The sequence below is a fragment of the Meriones unguiculatus genome, chromosome 5, assembly GCF_030254825.1.
Source record: "Meriones unguiculatus strain TT.TT164.6M chromosome 5, Bangor_MerUng_6.1, whole genome shotgun sequence".
Lineage (NCBI taxonomy): Eukaryota > Metazoa > Chordata > Mammalia > Rodentia > Muridae > Meriones > Meriones unguiculatus.
The window spans coordinates 33,880,342-33,897,565 of record NC_083353.1 but is presented as its reverse complement, the minus strand read 5'-3'; the positions used below and the strand labels follow the sequence as shown (position 1 = coordinate 33,897,565).

General features: G+C 39.1%; 2 protein-coding genes across 4 annotated transcripts in view; one reads left to right on the top strand and one right to left on the bottom strand.

Annotated features, from left to right (window-relative positions):
• The window catches only part of Polr3g (RNA polymerase III subunit G), a 36,021-nt gene extending 31,785 nt beyond the window's left edge, over positions 1–4,236 (top strand). Inside the window, exon 8 of the mRNA XM_021662217.2 lies at positions 1,948–4,236. Within this exon, the coding sequence (XP_021517892.2) occupies positions 1,948–2,034 (87 nt within the window). The 3' untranslated portion in view covers positions 2,035–4,236. The remainder of the gene's footprint in view (positions 1–1,947) is intronic.
• Lysmd3 (LysM domain containing 3) lies at positions 3,764–16,949 on the bottom strand. Of its 3 annotated transcripts, none has more exons than XM_021662221.2 (4): positions 16,795–16,949; positions 12,874–13,139; positions 8,872–9,579; positions 3,764–3,952 (listed from the first exon to the last, which is right to left on the bottom strand). In XM_021662221.2, the coding sequence occupies exons 2-3, from the start codon at positions 13,126–13,128 to the stop codon at positions 8,920–8,922; spliced, it is 915 nt and encodes a 304-aa protein (XP_021517896.2). In that variant the 5' UTR covers positions 13,129–13,139; positions 16,795–16,949; the 3' UTR covers positions 3,764–3,952; positions 8,872–8,919. The 3 variants fall into 3 exon arrangements, with proteins under 3 accessions (XP_021517896.2, XP_021517900.2, XP_021517897.2); XM_021662225.2 differs by lacking the exon at positions 16,795–16,949 and adding exons at positions 15,149–15,282; positions 16,232–16,768 and having other exon boundaries at positions 3,764–9,579; XM_021662222.2 differs by lacking the exon at positions 16,795–16,949 and adding an exon at positions 16,232–16,768 and having other exon boundaries at positions 3,764–9,579.
• Positions 16,950–17,224: the final 275 nt, after the last annotated feature.

Below are 17,224 nucleotides of genomic sequence, written 5' to 3'. Positions count from 1 at the left end.
CTTTTATGTATGAATGCGTTGGCTTGTATTTGCTTGCACACGTAGAGCCAAGGCCTTGTTTACTAGGTGGCTCTATCTGTATGCTCTATTAGTCACCTATTCCCTAGTACAAAGGCCCCAGGCTTCAGCTTGCTTTTGTACATTTATGAATTTCTTGCCATCACAGAAGCTAGGCCAGTTTTATGGGGCTACAAGGGTTTGTGTTGGATGCATAAATTTGCAGGATTTAGAATAGAGAAAATAATATAAAATCTACAGATATGTATATACATTCTAGATGTTTAAAGAGAAAACTATAAGATAAAGTTGATTTTCACTGGACTGTCAACCCACCAGCCACCCAAGTAATAACCTGGAGACTTTTTAAATGAAAGCTTGGCCTTAGGTTAGTCTTGTTCCCAACTAGCTCTTAAATTAGCCCGGTTATACTAAGCTACATCCTGCCATCTGGCCCTTTAACCTCTCTCTTATACAATCAGTATTGGCACCTGTTTCTTCCTCTGTGTCTGGCTGGCGAATCCCCTGCCTGATTCTTTCCCACCCTTCCTCTCTTCCTGGAAGTCCCACCTATTGTCTTTTGCTTTGCTATAGGCTGTTCAGCTCTTTATTAAACCAGTCAGAATGTTACAAAACACCGAGACAGGTTTTACTTCATAAAAGTAACACTACCAAATTCCGCCTCTACTCAAATCTCTGCTGGTACAGAAATCGGCATTTGAATAATAAAAAGACAACCTTTACACAAGTCACACGAGATCTCCCCAACAGCTGATATTTAGAAAGCGTTCTTTTGAGAATGTCATCTGTTTCCACTGTAAATAGTAGAGATGTGGAGATTTGGGGGGAATATGATGGGGAGAGTGTGCCAGAGTCTTGCTGTATATGTAGTCCAGGCTGGCCTTGAACTCTGCAGTTCCCCCCACTCAGTCTTCCCCGGGTTGGGATTACAGATGTGAGCCACCATGTTTCTTCGTTGCATAGCTAATTTCCCAATCATTTTTTCATACATGCATCAGATCCCTGCCTGTCAGTCCTTGACCTTCCAGCCCCAACCAACTCTGGGTCATTGTAGAACAGGTCCTTAGCATTGTACTATTTCATGCCATCCCTCTGTAAGTTCATGTAGACACAGACTTAAGGGCTCTCTACCATCAGTGTCATTGCACTTAGTGTGATCAAGTATCTAGCCACCATTAATTATTTTGATTGCTTCAAAATCTTTATTACAACACTTATAGAACCCATACTCTGCAACCAGCTATATTCAAATAGGTTTTCAAAGTTTTGAGAGAAGGCACTCATGTCTTTTGACTCATTTCTAGTCTTAGGGACTGTGCTAAAACTGAAACCTTGCCAGAAGCCAAGAGGTCAGACAAGAATGTAATGTAGTTTCTTGTAGGTTTGGGTTGGAAGGAGACTGTCTTCTGATAGGAAGTGCAAGCCTCTGAGCTGAAGCTGTTACTCTTTGTGACTTCATGCCTGGGTTCTGATGAAATGCCAAGCAGTTGGTGAAAACACTTACTTCTAGGTGGTCAGTGCAGTGGTGCAGCAGGCGCTCAGTGTTTCAGCCTCTCACACCCTGTATCGCTCTACCGAGGAACGCAGTGCTAGATGTTGCTGCTGCGCTGGGCGCGGCTGCCACTGCCGCCGCTGCTGCGGCTGCTGCTGCTGCTGCAGTGGCAGAATCTCAGCCCTCTGTGTTCTTAGCTGGTTGACACTTGAGCACACTAGAAAGTGGTTCTTGAGAGAAATCGGCACAGGTAGAAATGTGTAAAAACTGCTTTTGAAGGAGAGGACTCATAAGCCAAAAGGCTTTCTATTCAAGTCTTCTGTTTTCTCTTTACCTCAGTTTGTTATTTATAAACTAAAGGGGTGTTCTTTTTTTGTATTGTATTCTAAATGTTGCTAATTCACTCTATTGACTAAGGAATATATCCTTTCACTTAGGAAAATGACTACATTAACTCCTACTTCGATGATGGAGACGATTTTGGTGCAGACAGTGATGACAACATGGACGAAGCAACCTACTAGCCATGGAATTTCTCAAATGCTTTATGGATACAGCTTCAAGCATTTGGATAGACTTTATTTCTGATAAGGCCTAAGTCCATATTTTGTGTTGTTCAGTGTTTTGTTTGGCAAATTCATATCAAACTCTTCAAAACCATTTTGCTTTTACACATGACATGACCTCTGCCATGCCTCTGATTCTGTAGTGGAGTTGTGGGGTTCTTTGGATCTTGTTTTGTCTGGATTTGAATGTTTCTGAAGAGTCCTAGCATCCTGTACACTGTGTGTTCATACTTGAAAAGGGTCACTCTTGCTCAGCTGCTGACCTGTGGGAAAGCTGTTACTAGTCTAGTGGACTTCCACTAATACTGCACGTGGAGCACTTTAAAAACAAACTGGAAAATGATTCCCCTCACCTGCTATGTTCTAGTTTATCACACTGTGACTGTATAAACTTACCTGAGTTCTTAACAAGTTCAGACTTAGGACATATGAGTTTTAATGGTAGGAAAGAAACATGAACACAGCAAAAAATAGTGACCTGGATGAAATAAATTTCAGTTTACATCTCAGCCAAAACAAAAGCTTTCATGTGGGTGGAAGGTTATGAATATTTGGCCTTGGTGTGTGAGTTAATGTTTCTACTGTAATAAGTTTGACATCTTCAATTTGTTGAGTTTATTGGGGGGAAAAAAACCAACCTGAGACATGCTGTTTAATTCTGGACTTTATGCAAGTTGAAATAAGTCCTGGTTGTGTAAAACTTGTGATAGAATGATGTGTGTGTGTGTGTGTGTGTGTGTGTGTGTGTGTGTGTATGAATATGATGAAATGATTGCCCTCCAATGTATTTCACAAGACTCATAAACTTCAAGCCAATTATATAGTCGTGTAAAATGAACTCAGGTCATCTTGAAATTATGATTGATTCTTCTTGTTTTAACTTACAGGATGACTACCCTGCAGTTTTATATTTTGCAGGAGAAAAATATCCACAACACTTCACCTCTGAGGACTTTTAATATGCCAAAGATTTTCAAGAAAATTCACAGTGTACATTTTTAAATTGATATATTAAAATTATTGACCTAAAGGAGGAAAATCATTTTTTCTCCGCAGGGGAGACTTGTTACTTATTACCTTCTGTCCAGAACCTGGAGTCCTGCTTCTTCTCAGGATCAAGATAACCCGGAAAATGAGCTTAAGTTTGTGTGCCTTAGTTTCTCCACTTGTAAACAGTTCCCTTTAAAAATTGTTTAAACACTAGCCAGAATTTACCAAATATGCAGTCTTTTACCTTAAAGAAACAATCATGTCTTAACTTTGATTTTTGCTTTGTAAGCAGCTGTACTGTGGAAAGTGAAATAGTTGTGAGAAACACTGTCTTGTTATAATCCGATTTCCCAGTCCTGTACCTGTGTTAGAAATCATAGTTTCTACAGTCTGAAAAGATTCCAGCATTTCATTCTCAGGAGAAGGATCCCTTTCAGTAGCAATACTTATAATGTTTCCAGATGGCTGTGAGGGCCCACCTTGTCAGTATAGTGCTGTGGTGAACACACGTGACTTTAATCCAGTTCCCAGGAGCTGATAAAAATGTTTTAAGATTCCGAACAGAAACATGAAGTCTTTAAAGCTTCAGTGTGTTCAGAAATTTACAAGAAGTTTGTAGTAATGAAGGCAAATTGTGTTATTTGGAAATAATAGGTCCTATGTTTTCTTACATTTGGTACCAGAGCCAAATAACATGTAAGTCATAAACAGTTTATTTCATAGTTCTGTCTCCTTCCCTTGTTACAGATGTGCAGATAACTGTTCAGATCGGGGACAGGCATTGGCAATAACTTCTTCCCTAGTTTCCAGGGTGTCTTCACTCTCGTGTTCCTGCCAACGGGAGGGAAGATGCTTTCCAACATTCTTTATTCTGGGATTCCCATCCCTGTGAAAGATAAGTTTACAACTTTAAACATTAATTTTGAGAAAGGATAGAATTTTTCGGGCAGCTTGACAAGCATAAGTCATGTTTTCTTTACTGCTGAGACTATGAAATTGCTTTGTAGAGACACCTTCTTAAAGGTTAAATAAGCGTACTTACTGGGACTAGTTGGTGAAATGTCTTTAACATTATGCTACCAAATAAAACTAATTGGTACAATGATGATTTTTCTGTATTTGTTTACACATGTAAAGTTTAAAAAAATAAAATTTTGGCCTTAATACCAAGATGGTTTTCTGTGAAATATTTCTTTGGTAGAGAAAACCAGTTAATTCTGGTTTTTCTCTGCTAAAGTAACTTTATTGAGTAGGGATGGTTGTAGGTCAAACCCCCACCACATACAAAGGAACACTCTTGGCTTTAACTCAGCAGGACTGCTGTTCTTCTCTCCATCCACACCTTCAAGTGACAAGTGTGAGAGGAAGTGTGAGCCAACTTTAAGGTCAAGCTGCTTTAAAATGGAAAAATGTATGGGAAAGATGAGTTGCCCTGAAGAATTCTTTCTGGTTCTGTGTGTGTGTGTGTGTGTGTATTCTTTGTATATGGTATATATCTAAGTGCTCATGTGTGTGCAAGTCTGTTTGCAGGCCAAAAGTTAGGTACTCTTCCTCCATTACTGTTCCTTTGGAAGGATAACCAATCCCTCTAGATTATCTGGCCAGTGAGCACGGGGATCTTGTCTCTGCGTCCCCTACACTACGATTACAGTTGTGCGCCTTTTTACTCGAGTGCTGGGACTCTGCACTTGGGGCTTCATGCTTGTCCAACAAATACTTATACTGACTGAGCCTTCTGCTGAGTCTCCAAGATTAATATTCTTGAAAGGCACTTTTGTTTTATAAAAACTTACAACTTACATTTAGAGCATCTCATGAGACTGACTCAGTTCTGTAAGCATGGCCTGGATTTAACAAGTCTTGCCCAGAAGCACAATTCCTCAATAGCATTTATCTAACATTTGTTTTACATCCAAAAATTAATGTTATATATTAACAAATAGAAGTCTGAATTGATTGAATGTGGCAACTTGAGTTTATAACCAGCTATGAACTCCACTAGCTGTAACAACTGCCCTGGCAGGACAGGTCCACTGATATACTAGTGGCACAAGAATCATGGAAGCAACCAACCACTTTCTGATTGTGTTAAGCCCAGCTCCACAAGAGGAAACCCGTACTTGGGACCATTATCAATCCAAGAACCTACCATTAGACAGATCGCTGGCCTGGAGAACCTACTATTATGCTTGTAAATAGTAAAGTAGTAAACTGTCCTATTGACTCTGAGAACTCATCTGAGAAAGCTATTTGCAATAGATGGCGATTAACTGGCCAAGGGACAGAGAATTAGAGACTGTATTGCACACACACACCCTCCCAAGGCTCAGGATCATTGAAGAAGAGAAGATGAAAACAATCTGACAGCCAAAGACAGTAGGTGACTACTTGGAAACACCTGGATACAGCAGGGTAGCTACACCTGTTAACGTGTGACATCATGTACAAGACCTATGCAAGCTCAAGCCAGATCAAATTCCAGGAAGCAAGGGAAGTTGGGAACACAATACTACTCCTGGTCATGAAGCAAATGGCAAATAATACCAGCTGAAAGAAGAGTTGGCTTTCTGTAAGAATGTATCTCATGGTATGTCAACCAGGATGCTCCTGTGGAAGGCACATACCCAAGAATAATTGGGTACCACACTGGTGCCTGTAATCCCTGCACTTAGGAGGCAGAGGCAGGCATCTGAGTTTAAGGCCAGCCTGGGCAAAAGAAAGAGAAAAAGAGGAAGACAGGAAGAAAAAGGAAGAGTGAAAGAAAGAAGAACTAATGTGAAAATGTATTTTAAATAGCTTGAAAGATAAAATTATTGCTTTATTCAATTATATTCAACAACTTCCATTTTCAAATTGATTAATAAAATAGAAAGTTTATTATAATTTGCATATCCTTAAATATGAAAAACAAGGCAAAAAAGTTTAAAAACCAGTTTTACAGATGTACATGCTAACAATGGTTTAATATATTTGCAATTATATAAAATACATTATACAAAAAAATTTCTAGCTTTTCATACATAAAATGAATTAAATAAAGCATTTATAATTTTCTATGGTCTAACAGTGCAATATGCACATACTTAGAAAAAATACTGATTTCCTGAGCAACAATGTTGTAATTCAAAATCAGAAAGAATCCCATGATAATGCAGTGTTTACATAACTTAGCTCTGTGATACTCTTGAGACTGGGTCTCCACTTCTACTTGCAGCCATAGCCTTCGCATTTTCACTGAGGTAATGCTAGGTCTTTTTACTAAAGAGAAATAATCAATTACTAAAGAGTGTTTCACTTAATAAACCAAAAAGCAGAGCCCATAAAAAAGCTTTAACAATCAAACTCACCAAAAAGAAAATCTGAGATCATAGACTTCTTAGTTCATAACATGGCCAGCTTTGTAGGGGGCACAGTGAAAATATTCAAATAGCTATCCATTGGTTCAAAACAAACTCAACCATGTACCTAGTCTTTACAGAGTCATGAAGTTTTCCTATAACAATATCAGATGTTTCTTTACTTGGAATTCCAAATTTTTAAGTGGACTAATAAACTCAATGACTATAACTCAATTCTGTTGGGTTTATAACAGCACACACACACACACACATAAAAATTAAAGCCTCAAAGCAAATTCAAGTAAGGGATTGAACATGATCCACAGTAGCAAACAATGACAATTGTTTACAATGTAGTTTGCAGTTGCCAAAAATTCTACTAAATGCTTACATTTTCTTTTAAAGATGAAAGCATAATTCTATATAGAATTATATTCAACTAATAATTCTAAAATATATAGGCAAAACTAATTGCTTGGTTGTTTCCTAGGGATGTATGTTGTATTTCCTTCAAAAACGATGTGCCTCAAGACAGAAATTATTTTAACCAGCAAATAAATATACCTCCTCCTTTAAAAATAAGTTATCCGATCCTTCAATTACAATTCCAAAGTAAAACCAGCAAAAAAAAGGAATCACAATTCTGTAATTTAATCTGCTTGATGTAAACAAAGTTCTTCAAAGGTTATGTAGCCTGTTCTGCCCTGAAATCTGTATTTTCTTACCCTAAAACTCAACTTTACAGCAGGCTGAATAAATACAATGTAAACTGGATGTGTTAACACTGAGCATAATTAAAATTTCAAAATGCACATGGCATCTTAAGAACAACTAAAATTATTTTAACTAAGATTTACGAAAGGAATCAATGTACTAGAATTGTCCTATTAAGTATTTTAAAGGAAATTTTCTAAAACTTTTCTGATACATGTTAAGGGCTTTAAAGTGACTGACTTTTGTGTCTGTCTTTTTTGTAATGCTTTTTCTTCTTGAAGCATATAAAACCACAAATATAACAAATATGTATTAATAATTCCTTGTTTCATGATTTGAATTTTATATACACAACATTTAAAAAGCTGAAACACTGATTCAGGAAACAATGTCCAGAAAATGAGGTGATGTAACATATTTTAAAGTATGGAGTTTAGTATCCAGAAAACGTGCAATCTAGATTCCACTACATGCACGTATATTTTTTAAACACATACTTACATTGAATTCAGTATGCGAATACTTCTTAACCAAATTAGTCATCCCACAACAGATTTAGAAAATGCCACTCTTAAGCCCTTTTGACCAATCCACACAACTTTGGCCTGTGTTTCTCAATTTAATGGTACAGATTAGGTGGGGATAATTGAAATCTGACATTTTGTTTTTGAAAAGCAGAGATCAAGCGGTCACCAAATAAATCAATCTGTCTTACTGCAACTGTAAAAGTCCTGCTTACTCATTTTTGCTTACTAAATCATTTTTTTTCTGCAAAACTTCAGAGGCAGATAGTACAAATTTGTTTTTACTCCATTAACTTATGCTTAAAAGTGAAGACAGACAAATTTACATAGCCTATGGAATGATGCGCTGTGGAATGAAATCTGACACAATGTTTCAACTTTAACTGGCAAGTGTACATGAACTTATAGAAAGTGACACTGTAAGGCATTGAGTATAATTAAGGCATGTTACAATTTTTAACAGCAATAATTAGTCATAGTATGTAAAGGGGAATTTGCTGAATATGCTTTTTGGTACATCACGTCATCAAAGAACTACAAAAGTGCTTTCAAATAGCACATACGGGTATTTTTAAAAATAAGTGGAGGTGAGGCTAATGGGCTGGTTATAAAACATTCCTTTAAAAAATTTTTTTAAGGAATATGTCTATTTCAGTGTCCTTGTGATTAACTGGTAAGTTTCCAACCCTAAGGCATTATTTTGGGGTCTTAAAATTTTTAATCTATTTCTTAGCTTTTGTTACACAAATTATAAATTATGTTTTTATATCTGTTTATACATTATACTAAATATGATTTTAAAGTTTCAAATTTGAGTATTAAGTACTTGGTATCATAAATAATTTTAGAATCAAAACTTTTACAACTAGCTTTTTGGTAGAGGTATGGTAAGCAAATTTTCTTCAGTTGTAAGCATTTGAGACACTGGACATCAACAACCTTAAAATTAAATTAAAAATTAATCTTTTAAAGATAAAATTCAAACATAACTAACCTTGAATACTAAAAATGATAGCATCTTCTAAGTCAGAATTCCTAGACATACATTTAAATTAATTTCTGCTTTAAAAATTGATGTATAGACTGACCAGTTTCAATATAAAGTAGCAAATGCGTGTTATAGACAATCCATTTGTAAAAAAGCTCAGGAACTTTTAGGAAGGTAAAAACAAAGCATCTTTGTTCCTGGATTCTTGCCGGGAAGCAGTGAACAGCCATATGTGACTCACCATATTCAGTATGCACACATTATCATTAGTACTGACTGAAGCTCAGCGTCAAGTTTTGTGTTGAGCATCGGGTGACTGAGGGTCTTGCCTGTATAGTCTGTGGTCATCCTGCTGACCAGCATGTATTCCTTTCGTGGCACCGATTCCATTTTCCATTTCTCTGTGCTGTGATGGAGGTGTGAGTCCTGGATTCAAGTGTGAAGAGCCCACCGTTGAGTGGTGACTAACATCCACTTTAGCTAAAATTTCATAATACAGCAAATAGAATACCGGTGTTACTATACCCACTATCAACATTATCACCACAGCTGTCCACCAACCAATTCCCCAGTCTGCTCCATAATATGGATCCTTTCGGGGAACGCTTTTGTTATCAGGTTCAAATCGGATCTGTTGTGCTGTTAAGGCAGACACAACCTCATTCAGGTTCTCCTTCTTGGTGTCTGTACACTTTACTATTTGTTCTATGTCTCGATCCACTTCTTTCAGAAAGCTGCCAGCTGACTCACTGGAAGAAAAAGAATCAGCTGGCACAATTTCCTGTTCTTCAACACACGGAGCAGGGGGAGGATGCAAGCCTTGTCTTCCCTTCAGAGGATGAAGAGTTTCAGTCAAAGAACTAAACCTTTTAACTGGAATTTTTATAGACCTAAGTGCAAAAAAGTCTTGATCACTGATGAGATTGTTAACTCTTTTGATGTCTGCTACCTGCAAAAAAAAAAAAAAAAAAAAATTGCAACATTGAATTGAGTTCTAAAACTAGACCTTCAATGGTTCAATTTCATTCTATTATTGCCGTTATCTCACCAGATTTTACATTTTGCTTACATACGAGAACTGTAAACACAAAATTTATCTAGTGTTAGGAAATCACCAACAACTTTGTATCATCACCTACACAGTAGTAACACTAGTTGGCAAGCAATCTGTGAATAAACAATTACGGGTACTAATGTTCCTTATTCTAGTGTGCAAACTGGAGTATAAGCATGTTAAATTACCCAGTTAAAAGTACTGTTTTATCTAAACTAAAACGCCATCAACACTACAGTGCACCATGCTTCTAGTTATCTTTAAGAGAGGAAAACTGCACCGAATATAATGAAGACATCTGTTTAATTGAGATACGTGGAGTAAAGGCTCATGCAATAGCCAACCTTATTCAGAGCATCAGGCAATTTATAGGGCTAAGATTCTGAATAAAGTATAAAATCACAAGGACAAGGCACATAAGGAAAAACAGTTTTTCCTTAGAGGCATGTGAATAACAAGAGCTGAAATAAACTCATTCCTATCTGCTATACCTGGGAAAAACACAAAAACATATACTAAGAACACTTGTGTTCTGAAGAAGCTGAGGTTCCTGTTTTGTTGGAGCACTCTCACAGCAATCAGAATTCTCACATGGCTCCATTCCTTGGCTGTGTTCCAACATGCACCGTCATGCTACTCTCAAAGATGCCAGAACGCAAAAACAACAAAAACAAACAAACAAAAACCAACCATACACTTGACGTTTAATACTTTATTCACCTCACTCCTATCTTCTGAAGTTATTTTTCCCTGAATCCATCAGTGTAAATGAATTGTGCAATCAATCACTCCAACATCAGGCTCATAGTTCCTTTATATATATTGTAAACCCCACCTGCCCCATGCCACTATGATGGGGGAAAGAAAGGGTGGGCTGTTTCTCACATTATCAATTAGCCAGGTTTTCTCCCCACCTTTTTTAGTTCCATGTGTTACATTTAAGTCAATACTTCAAGCTCTTATCCTGTGCTACCCAACTAATGTCAAGAGATGTAGAATGAGTCGAAGATGGAACTTTGGTTTGGTCATCTCCATGGGTGAGGATGGTGCCACTCCATGATACAGAGCACTGCAGAAAGTGGGAAGAGGATGCGCACAGAACTTAGATATACTGCCTTTTAGGTGCCTGAGTTGCACAAGTGAACGATAGTTAGGAGAGGTGAAGACAGATGTCTGAATCTCAGATGAGAGGATGTGAGGCTTGAACAGAGTCACTAGAAAAGACAGAGAAAAAAAGAGAGAGGCGAGCACCGTGCACAGCACTAACATCTGAGGGATATGTATTAGAAACGGGTAGAAAGTGCTCAGGAAGGCAGCATCACGTGGTGGCCAAGTGCACACGTCTGTGTTTGAAGCACAACTGTTACTTTCTATTTGTGTGTTTTAAGGCACAGAATCTGTTACACCATTTCTATACTTGTAAAAAAAAAAATCAATGATATTTGTACCTTATAAGGTTGGTGTATTAATGGATTCATACATACACACACACACACACACACACACACACATGGAATACGTGGAGTAGTGATCTCCACCCTTATCATATAATGTTAGCATTTACTGAATATTACGTAGCATGAGACTCTGAAATCTGAAGCATTTTAGGCGGTCAAGAGGAGGTCAAAGAGGCCATAAACAGAATCAGTGATCTGTACTTGGAAAATGAAAAACATCCGACTGGGCAAAATCTCTTACTCTTATCAAAGTGTTTTTGGATAACTACTGGGAAAAAACTGCAGATTAACTAGCAGTGAGAGGGTAAAAGGAAGGGATACTATTGCCAGTTCCACTTTAGCCAGTTCTCTCTTAAAGGAAATGAAGACGCAAATAACCCCAAAGCATGACCCCACTCTATTTTGACGTTGCTTGCTTTACTAAGAAGTGCTTGGTACTCTGAATTCAGCATCTAAAACTCACCATATACCTAGGCTAAGCCTCTATACAGAATAATGTTTCCTATGTTATGCTAACTAACTTGGACACATATAGAATTCCAGCTGTGGACCTTTCATGGCCCTCATCAGTAACAAGTATGTTTTCAGTATAGCAGTAACTACTGACTGTATTTTCAGAGCAACGGTAAGCCCTTTTGTAAAATAGGTTTCTTTGCAGATTGAGCTTCCATCATAAGGAAGCACACTGGGCAACCAACTCTCCCCTCAGGGCCAATGCCTCCTCTACTCTGTAAGCTTATCAGGTGTCAGCATTCCTGTTTCAGTTCTTATGTTTGCTATACACAAAGAAGCTAAGGAATGAAAGCCAAAAGTGCCTATCTCTCTACCACTTTTAAAATATATTCCAATAAAAGATTTTATTAATAAAATATTTTATTAATCTTTAGATCTAAAGCTATAGTTGATTTTTACATATTATAAATAACTGAAATAATTACTTCATCCTGAAAAAATATTATATAGAACATCATGACAATAGGAAGTTGTTTCTTTTAATCCTATTCAAGCATACACACATACACACATTTATACAGCTAATATATGAAAATATGTATTCTTACTGCATAGCAGGATGATAGGTTACCAGTAAAGGGATTTCAAGTACAAAAAACATTTATATTATAAAAAATTCTGCAGATGGAAATAGTAACGAGGAGAAGAAAAAAAATGATGCAGAATTTTACATTATTAAAAAGAGCTCTCATGCTATATGTTAAAAATAAAACAGGGATGTAGGGGGCTCAGCGGTTAAATGTATGTCCTTCAGGACCTGGGTTTGTTTCCTAGCACCCATATCAGGCAGATTACAACTACCTGTAAACCCTAGCTCCAAGGGAACCAATGCACTCTTCTAGTCTCCAGTGAATTAAGTCTATGAGGTTATAAGTGATGCCTAAGATATGAAAAATGCAAGTTACAGAATAATACACAGTATTTAACAATTTTAAGAACCAAATACATAAATCCTTTATCAACCCCTCAATATGTGTCTGCACAGATGTTTACAAGCATAGAAAGAGGGTACAGAAACACACCAAAGTATGTTCAAGAATTAACTTAAATGCTAAAAAGGTCATGTCCACAGGCACGAGAACTCTGGGCAAAGAAAAGTGAGCAAAAAGAAAAGGAAGAAGGTAAGAGGACACAGAATTGACTTCCATTCTGGCCAGACTAATGGACAAATAATTTATTTTGGACTCTATTACGCAAAGTAAGTTAAATGAAAACTTACCGTGCAACAGTACTGAAGGGCTACTGCATTTAGCGTGTCTCCTTCCTGTAAATCTTTTATTAGTATAATAATGTCATCAAGTCTATCTCTCGATGTGCTTCTTCGAACCTTCTCCTTTCCCCTGGACCGAAGTTCATACACTTCAGCATCTTCTTCCAGCATGTCACTGTCCGTACAATTTCCAAAAGTGTGTACCTGACCACTGGCCTGAATCCCTGGGAGGGAAACAGTCCGATTCTGATTCCTCCCTGCCATGACGCTGTAATCTGGAGGAAGAAAAAAGACCCTGAAATGTTGCTGATCCATTTCAGATTTACATGCATCTTATACTCTAGATACTACTTTTTCAAATAATTGTTTTAGTTCTATAGGAATTTAGGTTCAGGTTCTGGAGAACTGCAGCCCACAACCTGACAATGAAGACAGCACAGGAAGAGGTCAGCCAATGCATGGCTGAAACTGTCCACTCAGGGCTCCTGTTCACCTAGAAACTCGTACACAATCCCAGGCTTGACATACATATCATCTTATTATTTATTAAAGACAAAAGTAAATCCAAATGCTGAGACACTGTGCTCATCCCTTTCTATGTCACCAATTCCGCTGTGCACTGGTGGCTCAGTGGTTAATTACGTTTGTGTCAAACCCGAGTTCATCCTGTGACCTGCATGTGAGAAGGAAAGAACCAGTATCCACAACTGTCCTCTGACCTCCAGGGCCAGGATGTGAAAACACTATGTGAGAAACTGAACCATGGCTGAATTTTTGGTACTGCACAACACACTGAGAACTTTCCGAGTTGATCAATGAAATGATTTCGAGTTGCCAATTGTCAGAATGCTGTTTCACGTAAATGTTAAAAAAAGTGTCATGTTTGTGAATAATTCAGGGATTATTCAGAATCACAATCCAAATTTATTTTAACAGTTTCTCATGAAAACCAAGTCAGCAGCTCTAACAGAAATCTTAAAAATAGCTACTTATTTATTTATAGTGTGTGTGCTGTCAAAAGTCCATGTCAGAGGACAACACTGGATACCTGGTTCTCCCCATCAACCACGTGGGTTCTGGGGATGCATGTCAGTTCATCGGGACTGAGAGCAAGTACCTTTATACACTAAGTCATTTTGCTAGTCCTCTAACAGCAATTTTTGAAATCAAACATCATAATAAAATAGAATCCAAAAATTATACTAATTTGATATTTACATGTTGAGAAATGACAGTAGAAAATGTTTGTTTTGTAATGGAAGCATTGTGTTTCTATAGCGTCAACTGAGAATTAGACTAAGAATTATTTATCAATGAATACAACTTATTTGCTTTCAAGGTCACACCTTTATCATTTTGGTCTAATTCTCATTAAAATGAAACAGGAACTTAAAAACAAACTTCACATTCAGTTTTGGCTTCACTTTAATTATCCACATGAGAGGACCAATGGAGTAAGAGGCGTTTTTGCAGATAAAAACAAAATAAAACAAAACAAACGTAAAATAAAATAAAAACAAACCAAAAAAAAAAAAAAAAAACAAAACTTTCAAGCTTCAATGTATCTCAGACATGAAACAAGAAGTTAAAAAAAGCATTTAAAAATATAGTTCCATTCTCTTAAAATACGGAAGACAGAAAAGCTACATCAGGTTTAGTTTTCTTTGTCGATTTGACAAGACACTAGACTCCTCTGAAAAAAGGAAAACTTCAGTTGAGAAAAATGGCTCCATCAGGCTGGCCTGTAGGCAAACATGTAGAGCATTTTCTTGATTAATGACAGATGCTGGAGAGCCTAGCGTGGTGTGGGCGGTGGTGTCACCCCTGGACAGGTAGACCTGGTTGGATAAGGAAGCAGGCTGAGCAAGGTATGGAGAGCAAGCCAGTAAGCAGTATTCTTCCCAGTCTCTGAGGAGCCACCGTGGCTTTCTTCAATGATGGACTGTGCTGGGGATATGTAGGCCAAAAGAAACCCATGTTGCTTTTGTGGTCTTTATCACTGCAATAGAAGGCAAAGTAGGAGTCTGGAGAGATGGCTCAGCAGTTAAGAGCACTAACTGCTCTTTTGGAGGAACAGGCTTCAATTCCCAGCACCCACATGGCAGCTCACAACTGTCTGTAACTGTCTATTCCAGGGGATCAGACACCCTCACACAAACATACATGCAGTCAAAACGTCAATGCACATAAAAGAAAATTTAAAAAAAAGAAAGGAAACTAGGTCAATTATATTGAATTCCTCTAAGGCAGAATAAAACTAACGTTAAATATTCAAGTGTGTTACCTCAGATAAAAATCTTCCAGCAAACATGGAAAAGGTGTCCCTAGGGGAGGAAATACTATGTCGTGGAATCCTACAATGCAAAATGATGTCTAGAAGGATGTATTCCTGTTTTGTATACCATGGATGAGAAACAACTACAAAGTAAAACAAAACAAACCAACAATGGGGGTGGGCAAGAAACAACAAAAGCAATTAACTCCAAAACTCAGATGACAAAAGATTACAGTCTCTCTATAAAAACATATTTAAGTTTCAAAACTATTTCATTTAATTAAATCCAGCCCTTAAAGTCCAGCTTCTGACCTTGCTTTAGTAACACTGTATTGCTTTAAAAATTCAAAGGTCTCTATTTAGATAATAAGAGCTATACATTAGTGGCTTTCTTCAGCTGCTCCCACAGGTGCTACACTATTTATTCCCAAAACCACCTCTAATTTGACAGTCCCAAATTAAAGAAAGCCCACAGTTCACATCTCAGGAGCAGTTTTAAGTCAGGAGCATCCCAGTTTCTCCAAGGACAAGTTTTATTTCCACTTACTTATCCAGGTCTTTTCTTTAAAAGAAAAAAAAAATCGCACATCATTGATCAAGAGAATATCTGTCAGTTTTGTGGAATCAAAAAAAGCTGCATACATGCATATCCTATCTGGGTAAGTGACTGTTTCATACTCTCAAAAGCATACATGAGCAGAAAAGACTCAACATAACGCAATGTATAGGTGGTTACGTTGCCTTGCGTACGCTGTCCCTTTGCACCTTGTCCTTGGAACTCTTACTACAGCTATCAGAGATTTACTGAGTAATACCTAAAAGCCATTTGAGACATAATTTAGTTATATCAATCTTTTCCTCATGATCGATTCTAAAATTCGAAAGACTCGCAACTTCACGTATCTGGTTCTCTTCCTCTAAAATGAAAGGAAAGCGTAACAAACAACCTGGACACTCAAGTCTGAATAACCAAGAATTGGGTGTGCTCGTCTATAACCGACTGCCCGGCTATTACACTTTGGCCCGGGCAGATAAAGACATGACCAAACTCCTGAAGATTAGAAAGTACACAGTATCCTCAATTCTCTTCACCTCTCAGATTCCGTGAAGATGGAGTCTGGCTTCAGAAAACTAGAACACGTTGCATGCCGCACCGCTGACAAACGTCATGAAAGTGATCATCCACAGATACAGTGTGCTTGTTTTCATCCGCTCAGTCCATAACCTAAAGCGACCTCCCAACCCCTGGGTACTATACAGTAACTGCTGCTGCGTGTTTGGTCTTGACCTTAGGCAGGGCGCGACCGACGACTCCTAGCGCACCAGCCAGTTCAGCACTCGGGACAGAATCACGCGGGTCCTTCCCACAAGGGCCAACGTTAAACCAAAGCAACAACTGCAGAACTTCCTCCCTGGCCATTCCACTCGTTTATATATTTATTTTTTCCCTTTCCTCCTTGTCCCCAGCGATGATAACATCTGTGATCTCTAGGTCGCAGCATCGGACCGGGACGCTTCGGAGCAGACGCTGTGGAGACCCAGCGGCGCGGTAGGAGCTGCCCGGAACCGAGGTTGGAGTCCCTCCCGACCCGGGGCAGCGGCCCACGGTGACCCCCGCCGACGTCGAGCCCCGGCCCGCCCCCAGCCTCCGGCACCTGTACTCTAACAAGGGCGCGGCCCCACGGTGACGCCCGCCGGCACAGCCGCGGCGCGAGGGCAGTTCATGACCGACTCCGGCTGCCCGACAGCCTGGATCCGCGGCCGCCACCGTCGCCGCCGTCCCCGCCTTCCGCACCGACAGCCGCCGCCACGTCCGCAAACCTGCGGTGCGTCATCGCGTAGAGTGGGCGGCGGTGCGAGGGCGGGGGCGGGGAGCCCAGAACCCCGGCCAGCCAACCGCAGGCCCACGCCAACACGCAGGCGCGCCGACGCACCGGGGCGTGGCCAGAGCCGGGCCCCGCCCCCGCCCCGCCCTCTCCCCGCCAGGCTGGGCTGCCCCCCGCTATCTGTGGACCCTGCGAGCAAGTCGGAGCGAAGGAGGACGCCGAGCAGAGCGCGTGCGTGATGAGGAGCCAAGGGCGAGCC